The sequence below is a fragment of the Agelaius tricolor genome, unplaced genomic scaffold (genome assembly GCF_023055355.1).
Source record: "Agelaius tricolor isolate 1412-34295 unplaced genomic scaffold, bAgeTri1.0.p SCAF_59, whole genome shotgun sequence".
Lineage (NCBI taxonomy): Eukaryota > Metazoa > Chordata > Aves > Passeriformes > Icteridae > Agelaius > Agelaius tricolor.
The window spans coordinates 140,530-162,699 of NW_027269319.1; the positions used below are offsets into that span (position 1 = coordinate 140,530).

The 22,170-nt window shown below is 36.4% G+C and overlaps 1 protein-coding gene across 4 annotated transcripts in view; it reads left to right on the top strand.

Annotated features, from left to right (window-relative positions):
* APC (APC regulator of WNT signaling pathway) overlaps positions 1-22,170 on the top strand; it is a 93,615-nt gene that overhangs the window by 33,364 nt on the left and 38,081 nt on the right. For all 4 annotated transcript variants that reach the window (XM_071456489.1, XM_071456490.1, XM_071456488.1 and 1 more), the window contains 3 exons: positions 14,530-14,614; positions 15,529-15,730; positions 21,414-21,522. In XM_071456489.1, coding sequence (XP_071312590.1) covers positions 14,530-14,614; positions 15,529-15,730; positions 21,414-21,522 — 396 coding nt within the window. The remainder of the gene's footprint in view (positions 1-14,529; positions 14,615-15,528; positions 15,731-21,413; positions 21,523-22,170) is intronic.

The following is a 22,170-nucleotide window of genomic DNA, read 5'->3' on the forward strand; positions in this document are numbered from 1 at the left end:
ATTTGAACTCAATTTTCTTCTCCTCCAGCATGTAGACCATAAGAAGAAAAATTCACTGTAAGAAGTAAAATTCTTCTGCTTTCTGAAACACTAGTTACGACACTTGAAAAAAGCGTAGATATTTCAGATACATTTAATCATTGCATTGCAGTGAAGAATGAAAACGACTTTGCTACCTAAATTAAAAGGATACTATAGTCCTCTACACTAGGTACTTGAAATGGTTGTCATTAACAGCTACAGAAAAAATGTTCATTTGCTGAGTTACATGTCTGAAAACTAGTTCTGTCATTTATATTATTTTTCTTAAGATAATATTACAACAAATTTATTAGTAACTCCCTTACACTCCTTGTCATTGCAGTCTAAATTAAGGTAGGGAAGAACAGGACAGATGATCTTACTGCTAGTTTTACAAAAAAAGAGTAAAAATGTCTTTTTTCCTTCTTCTTCATCCACATACAGGTGTTTTGGGGTTTGGTTGTTTGTTTGAGGTTTTTCTACCCTTTGTGCAGATAATTATTTGTGCAGATAAATTATAAATTTCCAGTGACCTAAAGCCAGTCCAGCTGTACAAGCTGGTCTCTGGGGCATTAATTTGGGATGTGGAATGGCTTAATGTTCTTACATTAAATCTGGCAGACCACCAAACAGAAAGTGGCTCTATTGCACTCCTCTGTGCTTATGAACATATGCAGAGGAGAGGTCTCATTTTTTTCTGTCCTAAAGTTCCCTTCTAGATCTAAGGAATGTAACACAAACCTCAAATATCAAACTCGGTATGTTTCTTTTCATTTTGGGGGATGGATGGAGAAAAGATTGTTCAGATTAATTAGATTTTTTTTTTTTAAACCATCTTCTATTAGGAAATCATGGGTTCATTCCTGCGGTGTATTTGCTCCTGCACCTGAACTAAGTCCTGTCTTTCCCCTGTTTGTTTCAGACCCTTTTCTTTGTAAAGGGTCACAACATAGTTTTGATTTGACTAAAATTTGAAGGATGGTGTGGGAATGATTTTGGGGTCAGATTGGAGTAGGTGGGTGAAGTTTGGTTGGGATAATTGCAGGACTCTCTTAAACTGGAAGATAATTTTAGTTTCGCAGGCTTTTGGAGAAAGTATGTGTTGGCTTTTTTTTGCACTGAAAGAAACTACATGGTTTGTACAGTTCCAGTGCCATAATTAGGGATAATCACAAGCAAAGTCATTAGCAGAGCAAGAGCAGTCAGGATTGAAAGCCATTTGGCTACGATGTACGCAGTCAAAAAATTTCCCAAATGTCTTGGAAAAAATGATCCTTTGGGAGCAGAGAACTGTCACAGAGCCCTTGTAACCCATCCTGCCAAGTGAAATCCCAGGTATTAGCCAGGGAGCAGCAGTGGGGAAGACAAGCTGTGGCTCCATGGCAAACATCCCTGTTCTTGCAATGTGAATTTTGGTCTGTGGCCCAGTGCAGAGACATCTCACACTGATTCTTTGGACTGCTGCTTTTTTGGTGTCCTCATTTCTTTATATTCTTTAATCAGTTGTGAAGGGCGGTAGTTAGGAAGGACATTTTAAAGACAATATTTAAAGAATTTTATTTTGGAAGTAACAGTGTTAAAACGTTGTGTAAGTGTGCCCCATCTTTATAATCCCTTCATTTCAGAATTATAAGGTAATCGTATGGGAATTAAAAGCTTAACATGAGCTCATCTTGCACATGTATTTATTATAAACTACTACTGACCTATATAAGAACTATTTCTGAATGCTTCCTGTTTAAAGTTAAATCTCTTATTTAAAAGTAAAAACTCTATTTGCTGACCAGAAAAATGATGGGTAAACAAAGTGAAATGTGATAATGGGGGGGTGCCAAAATGATCAGTAAAACAATCTCCACTTTATTTTTTAATTTGTGTTGTCCTAGGGATTAACTGTTCAAACAAAAGAAATCCCTCAGAGTGTTATGACTAACTTGGGAAATTCAGTTGTTTTTATTGGCTTGCTGTCAGATGAAATACAGCAGTTTGGTATGATAAAAGTTTCTCTCTAAATCAACAAATACCCTGTTTGATGGTCAATGAAATAACAACGTTGGACCATAAATAAAGAAAAATGGTGTCAGTATCTAGATGTAAGAGTAACTGCATAAAACACAGACTAAGGACAGATTTAAAAAAAATATTAACAGTTTTATCTGAATTCAAAACCTGTAAAATTCACAGAGAGACGAGAAGTAATCCAATGTCAGCTATACTACTTTGTGCATATCCCTACATGTCTCCTACATTTGCAAAAGACTTTTTGTGAGACTTTTCTGCCTTTTTCTCTTTAAGGATGGCATTTATTTTTAATGTCATAGCTAAATAATATCAGCATTTTTCCCCATATAAAACCTGGGGTGGAGCTGGTATGTTCACCTTAACCTCCAGAAATCACTTAAGAGTGATATCATGCTTGATTTGCACACTCAATATTTGAATGCTTTGATTTTGTAGTAAACCAGTAATTCATGATATCATGTGTAAGAAAGCCATTTTTAGTATATGTGATGCTCTGTGAGCTAGACATTGTCTCTTTTATTTTCATGTAGTGCACTTAAAATTTTATTCTACATATGGCTTTTCAGTTTATTCAATGTCTTCTGTATTGTGTTGACATGTATCAAAAATAAAAAGACTGTTGCTAGAGGTGATTCAGACATGTTGATTTTTTTTGAGAAGTGCTCTAACCAGATAAATATACACTATAAAGAAACATGGTAGTGGTTAAACTCTTTTCAGAAAATTATGAGCTGTTCATTTGTGTGTTGTGGAGGGTGGTGTTTAGGCAGATCATTTTCTTCATATAAATATTTTAGTTGTAATTATTTTCTGTGTGGTTTTTTTTTATTTAGTTTGCGTGTTTGAAGGAATTAATGTTTAAAAGACAAAGTCCTAGAGAGGACTGTCATTACTATCATGTCCATTGCAGATCCAGAGAGTGATTTGTTTTTGACATTGACCGTGTTTTGAGTTTCTTCTGCTAATAAGCCAACTGGGCGATAAAACTTGCAATGCTATTATGTTGGATTCAAGTATATTTTCACTAAATAAAAAAACAAGAATGAAGATATTTTATTTTGAGGATTTTTATTTTAAATGGGTTTGTAAAATATTAAGCTATGGTAATTTTATGTGATAGCAAAAAGAATATTAAGTCTCTAGAGTATAATATCCCATATTTATTTCAGTGCTGTGGATACTTTGGGATGTTGATGAATTAATACGCAAATTCTCAGAATTAAAGGTAAAAACAATGCCAAAGAGATGCCATGGGGCCTGGTTTTCATCTTCTGTCATGATGGCTTTGAAAAAATTGTGAGAAGGCTTATATTGTATTAAAATTACAGTGTAACTTCTATGTCTAAATATGATTTAGTTGTATTTTACCTGCAAATTCAACTTTCCATTATATCTTTTTATGTATATTGGAAAGAATGAATATACAAATCCTTATCAGGAATAGCAGATTGACTATTGATAGTTGATAGCAATTGAATTGACTAATTGATAGCAAGCTAGCAATTTAGCAGCTACAGTAGCTTGTTTAACTCATTTTAAGAAGAGGGACTCTGGAAAATGTGCTGATTGCAGATTGAACCTTGTTAGCCAATGTTTGTCTATAAAAAAGGGAATATGAATGTTCAGAATGTTCCAGCGTCTTAACTGAAGTGTCTTGTACTGTTTTCAGATGGAAGCTGCACTTTGTGATCTCTAAGTCATAAGAGTTACATGAAAAATTTTAAAAGTGCTGATCCTTTACATCAGGCATACTCTTGGCTTAATCACACCCATTTTTAGGAGTAAGATTTCAGATACTATTGGTATCTGTTATGCCCCTTGACTAAATTTAAGGTTTCCTTTTAAATGTCTACTGGGCCATTCTCTCTTTAGGAATGAGTAGCTGCTTTTATCAGATGTCTCCCTGATCAGGCAAGCAGGTGATCCCATTTTCTTTTAAATTGACAAACCCCACTTGGTGGCCTTACAGTCTGCATAGCCATCACTTCTTGATATTTAACCTTGAAAACATGTTTTGTTCTGATCAGCTGTCTCTGATCATCAGTGCTTATTGATCCTTATCATAAAGCATAGAAGGTACTGGCAATGATATTCTAATTGGCACAGCAATTTTTGGTTCAATGTGTTGTGGTAAGCTGTATGCTTGCAAATTAGAATTTGAAGCCCAGCATATTCACAGAGACCTCTAATACACGCTGCTTAACATATTGTCATGTGCTATATGCGCATGCAGTTTCCATCTGTCTGTGTGTGTACTTCTCAGGTAGGTGGGAGATGAATACATTTGAGAGATACCCAGGTTTGCAATAGCATTTCCAGAAGTCTAACAGCAGTTTTTCTTCTAAGGTACCAGAAATGACACATTTTGCTGTGAATACTTACTGTGTCCAATAACATCACTTTTCCATCTCTGTGCAAAGGGAGAGTGTTTTTAGCTGCATCCTGCCTTTTTTTAATTTTGTCTTCATTTGGTTGGCATTGCATGCAGTGAAATGTTTTGCCAAGGCATATATAGAAAAACACAACTGAAAAATTACATTAAGCTATGAAAACAAACCATTCAGACGAGAATGAAATGGTTAAATATGTTTCAATATGTTAAATATGTTAAAATAGATATATTTGATGTGGAATTACTGTTAGTGAGTAGGCTACATGTAGTAACTAAACTGCTGTATAACCTGAGATGCTTTATTTGAATCCTGAATGTAGTACAATAGACATTTCTTAGTGTATCCTGTTGCGCATAAGAATATTAGCATTATTTCCAGAACTGGATTCCAGAATCTGATTTCTGATTTGAGTTATCTGGTATGTTGTTATTTCTGCTAAGAGATCAAGTCAGATATAGCATAGTGGATTATAGTTGCTTCATGGACCAAAACCAGTGTTGTGAAATCTCCACAGCAACTGGTCACAGTGAACTTGAGGGTATTCCCTAGTATGCTGAGAATATCTAAGTAGCCCTGTCTGGAATTTTAAGGTTCTTGGTTCTTTGATGATTATTCAACTTAAAGGTAGAAAATGAAGTGCAGAATAAATAGTCTTTTTCTTTTTACTTTAGAAAAACACTAGTATCTTAGTGAGATTTCTGCCATTACCTGTATTTCTTTTCAACATAGTCTTATGTCATGTGGAAAAAAGAGATAGAAGAGTTTGACTGGTGATTTTCATCATGGTAAAAACGAACACAGGAGTGTGAACAGTGTCAAAAGAATCTTCTGGTGTTGAGTGAGTGAATACATGGAAAATAAAATTCCATGGCAAAAGCATAGAAGAATCATAGCTTCTAGAAAAGAGCCTTAACTTTATGTACACCATGAGGACTGAATTAATATGGCAACAGTGTAGAGAGAGGTATTAGTAATACTCTAAATACCTGAAAAATAAAAGGGCTTTTCCATATAGTGTCAAGTTAATGCTTAGTTTGGATCCACAAAGTTGGTCTGATATTGGGAATTACTGGGCATAAGTAGGGAAACAGAACGATTATAATTGTGCCAGGATGAATACATGCTGATCCAGAAGATGAGTATTATGTTCTGTTCTGATCAACCTCCTCAGGGACGACCTAGTAGAATTCATCATATTAGGTGCCAGAAAAACCAAGTGATCTGAAAATCTTCCTTAAGTGATATGATTGAATAAAATGGGACTTTTCAGGTGAAGACACAGGAAAAGGAGAGGGACAGAGGATGGATGTTGAGCTCTAATAAAAGATCGTGTCATGAGGAAAGTTATTAGGGAATTAGTAATTTTCCTGAATACTAGATCTAAGGGCATCAAATAACATTGTGAGATAGACAGTGGAAAACAAACAAAACAAAGATTGTTTTGCATCATGTGTTTGCCATGGGAGGTAGAACCATTGGAGATGTGGTTTTAGGAAGTCTGCAAGTCAAGGCCAGAGGGAATCTGAGGAGAGGACATTCAAGAGAAATGAACAGTAGGTTTTGTTCATGTATCCTCTCAAGGTTCCTGCTGTTGGAGAGGAAGGAGGTTGGTTTGGAAAGATGTTTGGTCTCTCTCAGTGTTAAGGATGGTGTTTGCTCTTGATTCTGTTCTTGATTCTTGTCTAGAGCACAAGTCATATGAGGAGCAGCTGAGGAATATGGGGAGGCTCAGCCTGGAGAAAATAAGGCTCATGGGGACCTTCTTACTCTATACAACTTCTGACAAGAGGTTGTTGGTGAGTTGGGGGTAGATCCCTTCTCTTAAGTAACAAGGAACAGGCTAAGAGGAAATGGCCTCATGTTGTACTGTGGATGTTTAAATTGGATGTTATGGAAAATTTCTTCACTGAAGGAGTTTTCAAGCCGAGGAACATTCTGCCAAGGGCAGTGGTGGAGTCACCATCCCTGGAGGTATTTAAAGGATGTGTAGATGTGGCAGTGAAGGACATGGTTTCATGTAGGACTAACCCAATAGTAGTTTTAATGGCTGATCTTAAAGATTTTTCCCAGCCTAAGTGATTCAGTGATTCTGTTATCATCCTGTAATGTCAGTACTATGCTGCTGTGAGGTTGCAGACATGTTACCACTTTTACTGCATCCTTCAGTTGTGGTATTTTTTTGTTTCCCATCATCTTAGGTCTGTCTGTGCATGCCTGGCTTACAGCTCTTCAGAGAAGAATTCTGTTTACCTGGATACCAACTGTAGTAAATGAAACGTCTTTTTTTCACTTCCTACTTGAAGCAGTTGAACATAAATTTTCCCTCCTTAATTAGCCTATGTGTCACCAAGTAATGAGAGCCTTCTAGCACACTCTTCATTTGCTCATTGCTATGCAAGGAGTGTACCTCACAAAGTGGTGCCTGTGTTGAATCTGCCCTTGTCCTGGCATTGTTTCCTTGCAACTTCCAGCCAACTCTAATGAGTCAACTTCATTTTGTCTGACTGATTTTTCAGCACTATGGCTGATGTGGCCAAAGTTAAGGGGTTTGGGATTTTTCAGCACTTTTGTGCTCCTGGCTCTTAGGAGTTGTTTATATGGTAGTGCAGGCTCTGCTGTCTTAGCAGAGCTTGTTTTTCTTCTTTAAATTTACTGTTCTTTTAAAGCATGTTTTGATCTCTACTCTGTCTGGCACACAGGAGGTGCTTTGTCTTAATTTCTCTGATACTTCACTGGATTTGTTGTTTTCATTCCACCAACAATGGTTGTTCCATTTTGAAGAGCATTAAGCAGGAACATAAATTTCAGCCATCAGTAAAGGGAAATGCAGAAGGATTTGGAAATGCTTTGAAGAGCAGCTAAAGATCCTGTAACAAGCGAGGAGTTTGTGCTATAAGTTTCCTCCTTTTGAGAAGGAACCTATGTGAGGGAATCAATAAATTAAAAGCATAAATGAATAAAATTCATGTGCAATTCATGTTTGTATCAGTTGCAGTTTGACCACCAGATCTGTTCTTTGCTTCTAGCAATAACAAACTTTGTGTTTGAGGTTAGCTACAAAAAAACCCTTAGTAATTTGCACAACTGAGTTTATTTTTACTCCTTATTTTTAGATTTAAAACCCCAGAACAAACAAAAACCCCAAAAGCAAATAAACAAAGGCATTTTATTTGGGTTTGCAGATTGAAATATTAAGGAAATTGCAGTTTTTAGGCAGATGATGCCATCCTGATTTTGCCACTTGGTTCGTACATTCTATAATACAACTTTACCTATTCTACAAAAAAATTTTCCAAAGTCAATGTGCTCAATGCTCCCAGGATGGATGAAAATATATATTTATATAACAGTGTTATTTTCTAATTTGCTTCTGCAAAAGAAGTTTTTTAATCTGTACTTTTCAGGCATATAGTGTTGTGCAATGAGTGAAGTATTTCTCTTGAAAGTTACTCCTTTACAGAAATTGACTCTACAGGAGGAATTGAACATTTTTAACTAGAAACTATTTTTTTTTGTTCACATTATTAAAAGTAAACTAAAACTCCATCTTCCTCTGTCAGCTGGATTTCTTAGCTAAACTCTCTCTCTCTTTGAATGACTGTGGTCTCATTATGAGTGGGTCACATACTTTCTGGAAATTGCACTCCCCATCAGAAACACTGTCTTTGGACAGCCAAGCTAGTCAGGGAGAAATAAGTGAGAATTATGAGATACACACCTCAGACAGCACTGAACAGTGGTCAAAATCCAAATGCACTCGATCTAAGCTAACAAAATATTTTGCTTTCAGGGTAACCGAATTGTGTTTTGTCTCTGAAATGATACAGCTTTTAAAAAAATTAGTACATTAGCTGTGAATCAGCTAGATGTAGAAATTTAACATTTTACCTGCTTTTTGATGGAGAACATTGGTAACATAAGAGTATCTGACACTCTAAAAGTCAGGTCCCTTCCAAAGGGCTGGCTACACAGGCACTTGCACAGCAGCTGCATATATGTCCCTGCTCTCAGTGTGAGCTTCTTTTAGCTTTGAATTCATCCCATTCTGCACAACAAGTGTGATAAAAATGGACAGAATATGGTGTAAACTAGTTTTCTTCTTTGAGTAGCCATGCTAGCTTTCAGATTTTTTCAAATTTGCTGTTTTCGACTGCCTGAATGAACAGCCTTAGCGTACATGATAATAGCTGGTCTTGTCTGGGAGTGAAATGATGCTTATTTCTCTTTTTTTTGTTTTTTTTAGCAAATGCATTGTTTGGTGAACAAATAGGGAGAAAAGGGATTGATTCAGCAGTAGCATTCCTTGTCTGTGTTAACATTTGTGAAATAGGTGCTAAATTCTGAGCTTCTGTAACTTGTGCTGTGTGAATTCACCCAGTATTTTCCTTTTCATATCTGCCTGGTTTTCAAATAATTTCAACACATCCTTACCCAGCATGCAAGCACTTGAACTTTTGAAGTCTTGCAAGGGAAAGCAGTAATCACAGGAAACATTATATGTACTTATGATTTTTTTCCCCACTAGTGAGAACCTTCATCTTCATTCTCAAATTATTTTATTTGCTCTTAGCTGGATTTTGCATCTGCAGAATGTTTTTTGTGGCTTTTTTGTGCCCCATGCACTCAGTCCTTTCAGGAGGGAAGAGGTGATGTCGTTCTGAAAGCACATGAAGTCACATCAGGATAAAGTGACATAGGGAATTAGAACACTGATAGGCATGGGAGATACTACAGGAGATAGCACAATAGTTAGATCCTCCAAAACAGAAGTAATTTTGAAAATAATGATGTGTATTGATCATTCAGTAAATTCGAATGTGTTAATGGAAGAAACTGTCATAAGCCAAATTGATTCTTACAAAATGTATCAAGTGATGAATTCTGGGAATTCAGTGACGGCACATCTAATGCAGTCAGGGATGTTATTAGGCTCACATGAACTAAAAATGTGCTTATAAAAGTCATTTAGCATTCTACAAAACACAGATATTTTAAATATCAGTGAATTTATTTAATCTGCAAAGAAGCAGCAACAGCTTTATATTGTGGATCTGTGTGTTTTTATGATTTTACAGTAAGAAATATTTTTAGATCTTTGCAATTCTTAAGTTTCTAACAGGATCCAAGTTGGCTGGAAAATTAAAGAAAATATTTGTTTACTTTTCTTTTTAGAATTTAGGTGAAATTAAGCTGATGATACATATAGTTAACTCCATTACTTTAGACATCCCTCTTTCTGAGCATAAAATCAGATAATTTTAGTTGACCTGACAGTGTACTTGCACTAAGAACTTGGTACTGTCTTCTGTAAGTGGTTATAGCAAGTGACAGCTCCTGAGCATGGTGACGCTGGGTGAATATTTTCCATTTAGAAAATGACATTGTTGGAAATTAAAATGAACAACATCATTTCACATAAGAAATGCATTCCTCTTTCTGCAAGGTTGAAAGTTGAGTTGCTCCAGTGTTCCACCTCAGTCAGCAGTGCTGTCACTGATGATATTATCATTTGGACCTGGCTACAGGGTTCAGCAGCCTGAGCAGTTCTTTGCACTTGAAGGGCTAGAAGGGCTCCCAGCAAGCCTGATTAAGCAGCCGCATAATTCACCAAAATGTATAGGAGCAAAGAGCTCCTTCCAAGCACTCTCTCAGCCGCTGTGAATGTTCTACCATATGTGACAGAATTAATGCACTGTCTAGTTCATGTAGTTATGACAGGTCATATAAGACCTTGAACTTAAAATTTCTACTATCTCAAAAAAAAAATAGTATTCTGATGTCTACCCCCCCGCCCTCCACCATGGTTCTGACATTTAATGGTTTTGTGGAATTTGAGTGATATTCTTTGAGTATATGTTACCTTTTTTTCTGCTTTTCTAAATAGTAATTGAAACAACACTCAGCTCCATTGGAGGTCAAAAATTACTTTAAATTTAGAAATTTTATGTTACATTTTCAGCATACCAGGTTAAAATTATGCATACCAATGTGGTCAGAAATACTGTAATTTAAAAATAACGCTGATTTGGTAAACCATGATTTTTTATTCATTCATTATGCATATTCCCCTCCTGTATGCTGCTAATAGATGTTGGATTGCTCTCTGAAATTGTGAACACTTTCATGTGTTTGTGGGATTAAACCTGGTTTTATTCTCAAATGTTGTAAATACAGTGGTAACCAGCATAACTGGCCTGTGAGTGTATCTGGTGTCCTGCATCCAGGAGTTTCATAAATTTAATTTTCATTGTGATTTTCATAGATTTTGTCATTCACTGAATCCACATAGCTATGACAAAAGTGAATACAAGTAATAAGGCTTAATGTTTAAGGGGTGGGGGAGAGAGAATAGTGTTTACAGAAGACCAAACATACCTGAATTGTCATCAAAATGTATTTTTACATATACCATATTTTGAAATAGTCGTAGGTATTCATATTTATACTTAAAGTTCCCAAAAATGGAATACACTTTAAGTCTTAACTCCTTGGGATTTTAAATCCGCCGTTGTAAGCATTATTCCTCTGTGATTCCTTTCCTTATGAGCAGCTTGAGTAGGTTTACAGCCTTTAAGCCATGTTATTTACAAGAACCCTTACCACTTAGCTGGGTGCATCTACTTTTAGTTAAGGTGCTTTTATTTACCATAGTTGTGCATTTACATGCTGACAGATCTGATCTCTTTTATTTAATAATTCATAATGTGGGTTTTATGTCAGGATTATATTCACAGAGTCCAAACAAAAAAACCCACCCAACCAGACAAAAAATAGACAATGTTTCAGTACTTCCCAGTCCAGAGACTGTGAAGACAGAAACCCTTTTAAATGATGATGAGTCATAGGGCCTGCTCCATTTCCAGAAACATTCTTTTGTACTTCTGCACAGAACAAGATAAACTAGGTTATACTTAAGTGACCATTAAAATAATTTGACTTGCATTCTTTAAAAGAACAGAAAAAACCTTGGAGCCTTTTCTTACAGATTTACATTTGTGTATATTTTCAGTAAGTCACTCCTAAGTCAGTAAACAGTTTGCTTAATAATGCTGAATACCACTTACTTAAAATACTTACTGAAATTTGCAATAATAAACAGATACTAATTGAACCTTGGAGACTATTTTATGCTTTAGCGAACATGATATCAAATTTAATATAAAATTATCATGGAAAAATACTATTTCAAAGCACTATGTGCATGTAAACAGCGTTACTGTTGAATCCTAGATTATAAATAGTGAATAAATAAAAATTTTCATTAGCACAGTAACAGGTAACTTGCCATGTTTCCTCCAGAAGGATTATTGCAGAAAATGGCTCTGTTCCTTGTTCAAGTAAAAGCGCAAATTCCCTGACTTGTCATTTTAGCACACAGCCTCATTTTCTACCAGTACCTGGCCCAGGGGCTGCATCTCCTGCTCTAAAAATTTCATCTCCTTTATTTAACTGCCTATTGAGTGGTCAGCTTAGATTTTGAAGTGTACTGTGGTGGAGTTTAAAGTTGATGTCACAGCCTCGTAATGGCATTGTTGCCTTAGCAATAGCACTGTAGAAAAGAAACGTAGAAAAATACAGAAAAGCTAACTTGAGAAAAGTGCATGTGCTGTTGGAGGAAAAAGGGGATGATACAAAAACTAAAAGTTAGAACTTAAAGTTTGAATTGAAACATAAAATTTGAGCAAGGTGATCCAGTGTGCTAGTGTTTAACTGTTGCCAGTATTTAAAAAAGAGCAGTTCCTTGCTGACTGGACACTTCAGTCATGTAATTTGATAGGGCAGGAAAAGCTGATGGTAGTTCCATTTAGCATCTCATATTGGCTCTTAGAGCAGGAAGACTCATTACATAGGGAAGTATCCTGAACATGCTGAAACAGCAGATGTGTCACACATTTGAGAGAGAGTCTACTAAAAAGGGAATGGAAGGAGATGTGGGATTTTAGGTTTCTCCCTTGTAAAACAGTGCTGTTTTCAGAGAAAAATGATCCATTAGTTATTTCTATATTTATCTGAGTTGACAGGTTTCCAACAACAGTGCAAAACTCTCTCAAGACCACTTCACGTATCATACTGCCCTTTAGACTTTAAGCCAAGACTGCTGTCTGCAGATCTGCTCTTGCATCACACAGTGCAGGAGCCCTTCTTTGAAAAACACCATATCAGTTGTTTGTCTGCCTTTGCTGACAGGGCAGATGTTCCGTATAGAGATGGCTGGGCCATATGGCTGATGAGGGTGCCCTTGAACATACTTATAAGCACAAGCAAAGGGAAGATGTCTTTCCAAGAGTATGGATTTTATCATCCCAGGCTTGATCCTAAAGGCAAAGCTGACATTAACAGGCAGTGCAGTAGGAGAAGCTCTGTCGGTGAATTATCTTGAGGACCCAACACACAATCAATCTATATATCAGAGTATTTTGTCTGGACTAGTTTCAGCCTGGTCCCCTGGAGTGAATGCCCATCAGCAGTCCTGGGTGTAACTGCTGGCTTGACTGGATCCAAAAGGAGTTTGGTTCATGCTCCAAGATATCTGCAATGGGAATCCAGGTACAGCTGGTGTGGGAGGATGGAAGTTTGGCATCAAACTTGTCCAAACTAAGACATGAATGTGGACAAACATCTTGACTCCATCAGTAAACTGGAAATTTGGGTGTCTGTACTCCAGAATTCTTCTTCCCAGAGCAGCATGGCAGAGGCTGCAGCACTTGGGCTGCTACCATTTATCTGACTTTAGGGCTTGAGATTATTTCCCCAGAACTGCACAGTTCTGTATTCAAAATCCTTTTACTCTCCTCATTTTTTTTTAGTTACAAGTAACAACACTTGGAATACAGAAAAGCTCGTTGCTGCGCTGCTTTAAAAAAAAATCTTGACTTTTCGTAGATGCCTTTTCGTATATGTTTTTTTTTCCTCTTGAAAAGAGAAAAATGCATTTAAAAGGTACCTTTTGTGTAAGTTGCAAAACCCTCTAATATTGACAGTAAGGTATACTAGACTCTTAAAAGAGCAAAACTTTGGTATGGACATATTTTTAAATTGTCTAGAATTCATTAGTTTTCAGATCTAAACAAAAGTACAATCCTTCGTACATAGACCCTTTCATACAGGGTCTATGTATGAAAATTACAGAATACCTTCCATTATTCAGAATTGGTTTCATCTCCTGACTGTTGGTGCTTCTAAAAATATTTTCTGTGGTTCAGTATGAAAAATGGTACTTCAAATTCCAATAAGGGCTTTTTGCCTTCTAGCCAGTCTTTTATTTGTTCTTTCTATTGATACATCTGTCATGATGATATTGAAAAGACTTTCATTAAGTTGCATTTAATTTTCTATGTGAATTTAGGCCACTGAGCATTTGGGACCTGGGGGCTTACAGGCCCCTCTAGTGTAACAGTCATTGTTGACTATGATTTTTTTGTACATCAGAACTATGTTCCTTCAGATGTATAATTTTAGCATGCACAGCACACGGTAGTATTCTTGGATCTGAAGCTTCAGCTGCATGAAGGAGTCTACATCTCTTTCTGGTGGGCCTGAGGGTGGTTGAAATAGAAGTAGTAATAATACAAATAATAGGTGCCATGAAGGAAACCTAAATCTTTTGCTCACAGGCATGGAAATGGTAGCATTTCTAGTAAGAATAACATGAGTCTTCTTGTGGGTTTACAGTGGTGCTAGGGCCTCAAAGAAAACACATCCTGGGGATTGCTTCTAGTCAAGATGCTTTTCTGTTAGTTACATATCCAAAATTTATTTTTACAAGACTGACTGATTTCTTTGTGCTTAATTCAAAATAACTGTTATTCACTTTGAGAAGAACTTCCAAATAATCCAGTAGATTGAACTGCCAGATAGGTTTATGCAAGATACACTTTACATCATGACAGTGCTGGCGTAAACATTGTAGAATATATCTGATGGCAATTAAAATTATGACACTTGATCACTGCTCACATACATAATTTAATTATAATTTACATCAGTGTCTCAGCAGCTGTTACATGAGTGTGCACTTTAGGGCAGGATAGGATGCATTTACCTTGTGTGTTACTATTGTAATGATTTCTTAATTAAGCTTAATTTCTTATAGGAGGTACTGAAACAGCTACAAGGAAGTATTGAAGATGAGGCAATGACATCTTCTGGACAGATTGACTTACTGGAACGACTTAAAGGTAAATCTAGAATTATGTTTTAAGTAGGTTAGTTTTTTGTCCTTTGTTTATAGTTTGGGGTAACATTTTCAAAGTCGTTTGTATCTTCTTTTCAGTGCTGAGCTTGATAAGTAGGCATAGTCTCAGTGCCTAAATATTTTTGCTAAACATTTTAAGACACATCCTCAGGGAAAAAAAAAGTTCCATTTGTACTTTTGCTACTGTAACTCTAGAATTTCATATTAATTACATTTGATATAACTCACATTTGTTTCTTCAGAAAAAACAGTCAATGTTGGTGTAGTTCCACCAATTTTCTATATTTGTTTGCATATCCTGCCCTCTCCATGTCATATTACTGAAATTGTTTCTGTTATTCTGCAAATTTATGGTCCCTTCCCTATAGCACGTGCTGGAATGTGTATATCCCATTGTATGGGAAGTGCCAGCAAGCCCAGACCACTAACTCCCTGTATACATCCATCATCCCTGCCTCTGACCCAGAAATTTCATAGGGATGTCTAAGACCCCTGTGATGAACAGGGTATTCATCTGTTACATGATGGTGAAACATTTGCAGGACCTCTGGAAAAGAAATTGTTAGGAAGTGGGCCACAAGGTAATTCACATGATGTTTATGCAAAACCCTGCCCATTTCTTAAGTCCTCTAAGAAGGAGGCAGGCAGGCTTTTGTAGGATACTGTTCTGATTGCCAGGATTGTAGTTTGGCCATCTGCTCAGATAACTGCTGTTCCCCAAGTCCACTGTATCCATTGTTTTTGTTCACAGTATTTTCACTGCATTTCTGTGCAAAATGCTGCTGTAAAAAAGCTCATGAATTTGTTCAGAAAGTAAGAAATTAAGATAGAAATGATCTTTTAAGTTTGTGCTACTGAACTTTCAGCTCTGAAAAATGTTTGCTGTTTATTATCCAGAACTGAATTTGGAAAGCACCAGCTTTGCTGGGGTGAAGTTAAGGCCAAAGATGTCGGTGCGCTCGTATGGGAGCCGGGAAGGGTCCGTGTCGAGCCGCTCAGGGGAGTGCAGTCCAGTCCCCATGGGGTCATTTCCAAGAAGAGGCTTTATGAATGGAAGCAGAGAAAGCACTGGTTACTTAGAAGAGCTAGAAAAAGAAAGGTAAATTTATTTGTTTATTCCTCCAGTATGTATTGACTTCTCATTTTAATGCGGAAGCTTACTGACACACCTAGTATTTAGCTATCATGAATATGGTTTTGATCAGTGGTGTATTTACCTGTCATTTACCTTGACAGGTAAGAAACCAGGAATCTACGTTTTATTTAGATGCACATGGAGAAAAATATTTTAAAAATAATGAAGTATCATTCAATTTCTACTGTTTCTTCATTTGTGCATTTCATTGTTCCTCTTTGTTGGCTGAAGGTTTTCTTTTTATTTTGATAAGCAGGTTGTCACTGTCTGAAATATGTTTAAATAGCGAGGGTGGAGCATTCTAACCCCTTCCATATCTCCTCACCACTGTTGATAAATGCTGAAGCTGTAACAATGTGATGGTGAAATAGTTTTCTCTCTTTTGCAAATGGTTATTAAGTACCATAACTGGTTTATCAATTATTTACTATTAGCAGACATTTACCTAGTGACTTTACTCTCTCAGCAAATATATCAGCTAAACAAAATACGTGTTCTTATCTTCAAGGTGTTGTTCCCATCAGACATTTTGTATTGATAAAATCCTGGAATTTCTTTTCTTGAAAGGCAGTGGTACCCATTTATAGGAAGAACATACTTTCAGGTCATAATACAGAATTGTAGCACTTTATCAGTCACTTACAAGGGAAATGCAAAGTAAGAGATGTGCAGCTGTTTCCACTGAATTCATCTTTATTTCTTAAAATGAATCTGACTGAAATACCAGGTGTTTTCAGAAGCCCATCTGCAAGACAAGGTTTCTTAAAGATTTGGTCCTACTTAATGGATGGGGTACCAAGCTGTGGGCTGCAAAACCAAATAAACTGGAACACAGTATTTTTATGCCCAGTATACATTAACAAGCAGAAAAATCCAATTTGAAGTTATAATAGAAAAGCTTTGTGGGTAACAAGTGCTTTGTGGATAGCCCTCTAGAAACCCCTCCTCTAAAGGATTTTCTCTGAATATCAGCAAAATTTTTACAGCCAAGACCTGAAAGGACAATGCTTTTCTTCCAAGATCTAGGTCCCTGGGGTTTTTTTGTCCTATCAGCAGAATAAAAGTAACTTCCCATGGGTCCATACTGAGCCTGTTCTATCAAAGCCACTCTGTTTTTTACCTTCTCCTAGCCAGGACCACCACTAATGATACTTGTTCTGTTGCATAAAATGTAGTTTCCTGAGGAACTGTATAAGAATATTTAGGAATTTGGGAAACTATCTACTTGTTCACCTCAGTCTTCAGGAGTCTGATGTGTGTGTTATTTACTGTCTTAACAAACTGTCCATTTGTTTATATTCTTCCAGTGCTATGTTTTACTATGGGTGATGCTACAATCTTTAAACACAGTTGGAACTTCCAGTGTGGTTCCAGTGAACTCCTGCTCACTTGGAACAAGCAGTATTTTTAGCAGCCAGAGTTCTTTAAGGTGATTAGCACCTCTGATTTATGATCTATGATCTTTCCTCATCATGGTGGATTCTAAGGTGATAGTTTTTAGGACATTTTTCTTGGCAGTGAACCAGTCTGTGTTCCGAATAACACTGGAGAAAAGGGATGAGGATATTTAATTTCAGAGTAGCTTAGACACTGTTACTGTTGTAGCTGATGAGGTAAATATTTGTGCTGTGGAGAAGATGGATGTATGGAGGCATGGCCAGATCACATCTAGCTTCATTATTAGTGAAATGATGGATAATCCAAAACCACTCTGTTCTTTAAGCTGTTTCAGGGTACATGTGGAAGCATGTAGGGTATTGATAAGAATCCTGGGTAGCCAAAAATGAATCAAATCTTAGGGGGGAGGGGCATAGGACTGTGCATCTAAAATCACTACCATTTCTAAAATTAAACACTTCTTTTCCCGTGTTTTGTGTATGAACTTGTTTGGCATATTTACTAAATTTCTGTGTATCTAAATGTATATATTTGCTAATCAAGTTTGGATTTTTGCACTTTAACAGACTTTCAAGAACTTGTTGAACTTGACAAGACTAAAATAATTTGGAATAAAATAACACTTTCCAGACATATGCAGCAGGAGACCATTTCCATTCAGTACTTTAACAGGCTGGCACAATATATGCTATTAATGGGCAACAGTGTTTGTGGGAGGACTAAATTATGTATTTAAATATTTACAGCAATTCAGTGGGCACTTGGCATCCAGTCAGGGTCAACCCACCGCACTTGACTGAAGGTGAACTTCTGAGAGGAAGACAGTTTATCAATTGATTCACCTGCCAGAATAAAGATTAAGTTATTGGCACATATCTCACATATTTGCTTGGCTCTCCTCTAATTCTAAAGTTTAAAAAAAGAAAGAGAAAAAAAAAAAACCAAGAGAAAAATGGGCAGTGGCAGCACTGTGCTTTTAAATTGCCAGTTTAGAATACTCTAATAATGAAATAGCTCTTGCTTTCTCTGGCTATTTCCAGGAATACTTGGTAAGAGCATCATATCAACAACAAAACTTTTCAGAGTATACTGCAGGTTAATTTTTGTGTTTGCCCTTGGCAATTTAGCAAATTTAATAATCTCACCTTTTTAAATTCTGTAATTGGCTACTAAAGATGACAGTCTTCAGTGAAATTTATTATATTTTTATATATTTTATATGAAAATGTTTGTATGCCTTCTTTATTTCTTCTGGTTTATGCCATTTCCTTTTTTATTTCTTTAATGTTGATTTGGAGCATTTTCTATCTTTTGGCTAGTTGGTAAAACTTACCTCAAACTTTACAGCATCAGAAATGCTTTTCAAGATTTTATTTTATCTCCCACCAATTGAAGTGAAAGTATTAATTATAGTTGTAATTTACATAATGCAAGTAGAGTAGCATATAGTTTGTTTCTATTCTCCCTTTTAGCCAGGAATAATATTGACATAATTATGCAGAAAATACTTGCAAAAGAAGTCAAGAGTTTTCTGCATTCATTCTGCTTCCTCTGTCGTTGGGAGCTTCAGAAGTGCCACATGAGAAGTCCTTGAAAAACCCACCCTTCAGAAGAACAGCTCAAATTGAAAACTTTTTGTTAACTCATAAAAATAGTGTCAAGTTCCAAAAGCTTTCTCCATTTGCTTTGCTGAATTCTCCGTGAACTTAACAGGGTATGACACGGAACAGAATTTTCTCTGATGAAAAAAGTAAAAGTCCTAATGTAGACATCTTGGGGGTATAAAAAAGATGGAATAACTGCACTGTTTTTTTCCATCTTGTTTTTCATTACCAGTAGCAGCTCTTCCACTTAAAATCCTCTCCTAACCCTTAGAAGCTCCAGGAGGCTGAGAAGCAGCTGTACTTCTGGTTAGAGTAGTATCTGAGAGTAGTGTTCAACGTGGGGAACAGCTTATCAGACACATCTACAGAGAACTGCTGCTTCTTGCTGCTTATTTTCAAGAAAACTGAAGTGCAGCCTGCTGTTGTAGCAACCTTTCATGTTCTGTGCTGAGAGAACTTAAAGACTGTTAAACCTGCATTCTTACAGAGCAGTGATACCAAACTAGTAATCCCAAATGAAGCATCACTTCAGAAGACAAAATGACAATATTAAATTAACAAGTCACCCTTGGGTCATGCATTATGTTATTTATGCAGCACTGATGGTTCCTAAGTTATTTTCTTGCTTCCAGCATCCATTGTGCATGTCAAAGCAGATTGAATGACACACTGTCTCACATACTGAATACCCTGCATTTCATAAGAGGAACTTAATCACATGTTTACTTAGCTGAAAGTAATCCCTCTGGTTTCTGCTACCAGTTCTTTGACATCCAGAGGCAGAATTAGTCAGTCCTTTCACATTTGCAAGTCCTCAAAAGTGAAAATACTTTTTATAAGGATTGCATTAATTGTGCTTTTGCAAATTTTATTTCACAGCCTGGACACAACTGGTGCCTGGGCACTCAAGGTGGTAAAAAGGGAAACTATGCAGAATTCCACTCTGTCCAGAGATTAGGCACTAGGGCTGTGTGGCAAGAGAATGGGCAGGTGGGAGGCAAAAAAAAGCTTTCTCAACAAGCTTTTCCCAAGCACCATCTATTAGTTTTGCCTTCAGTCTGTCTAAAGGACTTTAAGAATTTCTGCCAGTCACATCCATGTGACTGAAGAATTACGGCTGTCCTGTGATACTGCTCCAGTTACCTGCCAAATTATGGTAATTGTTACTTCTCTTCAATCATTTTTATTGTAAACCTTGGCATCCTTAAAACAAAAAGTTTTCAACGTGACTATTGGATAAAGTCTGGAAATTTATGTAATTTTGTTCATGTTTACAAACATTTAGCACTCTTAGATATGTGGTTTTCCAGTCTCCCATTGAAGGGGAGGGATCCTCTCATTCAATTTTCCATTTGCAGGCAGGCCAGGCCACTTGTATAGGATATGGACTAAATGTTAAATCATCAAAATTAGCCTGAAATATTTTTAAAGCAGGAAATAAGTCAAACAGATTCTTTTAAATACAAATTTTAAAGTTCTTTCTTCTTTGTTTTGTGTGGAAGATGGATTACTATCTCAAATAATGTCTGTGATGCATGATCAAAATAGTCAGGGGAAATTTGTATTTTTGTTGTATGCTGTGTAATTGTTCCTTAATGACTTACGGTAATTATTTATAATGTATTTGTGTGCTTTGTAAAGGTTCATATGCTCTTGCTCAGAACTGCCACAGCCAGAGAGGGATGCAAAAGTTAAGGGATGGAAAATAATAGTGGGCAAACTTGTATGCATCTTTCTGTCTTCTGGCTAAATGTTGATTTTTGTAATTTCTGTTAATGAGCAATATTAAAACATCAGAAGGGAGAGCAATACTCACAGAAAGCATTAGAAAGAAAATAATAAACTTGCATATTAAAAAGAGTGGCTTTCTGTTTATTCCTACTAGACAGATTTTGCTAAAAAAATTTTAGTATCTATTTTGAGGAGTGTTGTAGACATGAGTACTATTTTACTATATTCATAAGATTTAGAATTATATAAAGTTCAGTTCATGAAGGATTGATAAAGTAGCATGTGAAATTTTTAATTTTTTCCCTGGTAGTCTACATATATTACTCATTTTGTCTTTCCCAGTTATTACTCAGGTATGCAGTGTGCTTATGATACCCATTTAAAATAAAGTTTCTAACAGCTGCAAATGTATCTTGTCTATAACATTTGCTGGAAAATACTGGTTTAAAATATTTTAGACACTCATAGAAATGGCTTGTTTTGTGTGCTTTACCCATAGTGTTGCTATAGGTGACAGAATGAGTAAAAGAACAGTGCAAAGGTGAAGATTCTCGATTCAGTAATTGAGGATTGAGGGTTGTACATGTTTCTTTGACAGACCTTTTCTTAAATGTTTGCACTATACAAAATATATTTTTGAAAGAAGCAGGGTACAGGTTAACACACCACTAATAACTGGTTTTGCTTTCACAAAATGTCTCTTGGCTTTGGATTTTGAAGTGGGTTTTTTTGAGAAATATGTATATTTTTCTCTCTCATAGATGACGACCTGAAATGCTTAGCACAGAGGAGTGGATAGGTTGATTAGCCAGGGCCAGGGAACTGAGCTAAATGTCTCCTTAGTGCCTTCTTCAAACTTCCACATGGAAATGAGGTGTTAATGGTGAGAAACTTCCTCCTTCTGCTTTTAATAGATCTCTGCTGCTTGCGGAGCTTGAGAAGGAAGAGAAAGAAAAGGACTGGTATTACGCCCAGCTTCAGAACCTGACTAAAAGAATTGATAGTCTTCCCCTTACTGAAAATGTAAGTACCTTCTGAGTGCTTGATGAGGTGTCTGGTGCTACAGTCTCTGTTTAGATGCTGTCTGTATTTTATTAATTTGGTGGCATTCTCTACTATCACTTTAGTTCCAAATTTTTTTTCATTCAGTACATAATGATACCTTAGCCTAAATAATGCATTTCATATAGAATTTTACACATCAAAATTCATACATGTCAGTGAAAAGAGAGGAACATTAAGACGTCATTGTGACAAATTAATTGCATGTCAGTACACTTCCTTAACTCTCTTCTCCCCTGTTCTTTTATTTGGTGGATTTTTCTAGTTTTGAGAATAATATTAGCATATGACAATGTACACAAGAGCCGGTTTTTTATAACAATCAGTAAAGTGATTCTATAGCCTATGCAGGTGTTTGCTGTAAGCTTTTACCTTGGTGTCTCCAAAGTATTTATAGTCAAGTCACTGTTATCTGGGATAATAAAGATGTCTGATATCCCACATAATGCAGGATTTCCTGTTAGATGTCAGCAACATGGATGTATCTTCAGTGCATCCTTCACACATAGAGTTGGGAAGGTGTGGTTGAGAGAGTCACACCTGATGAAGGTTCAGTCAACCTTCTGGAAATGGAAACAGACGGCAGAAACACTTCTTCAGTGAGCAGAA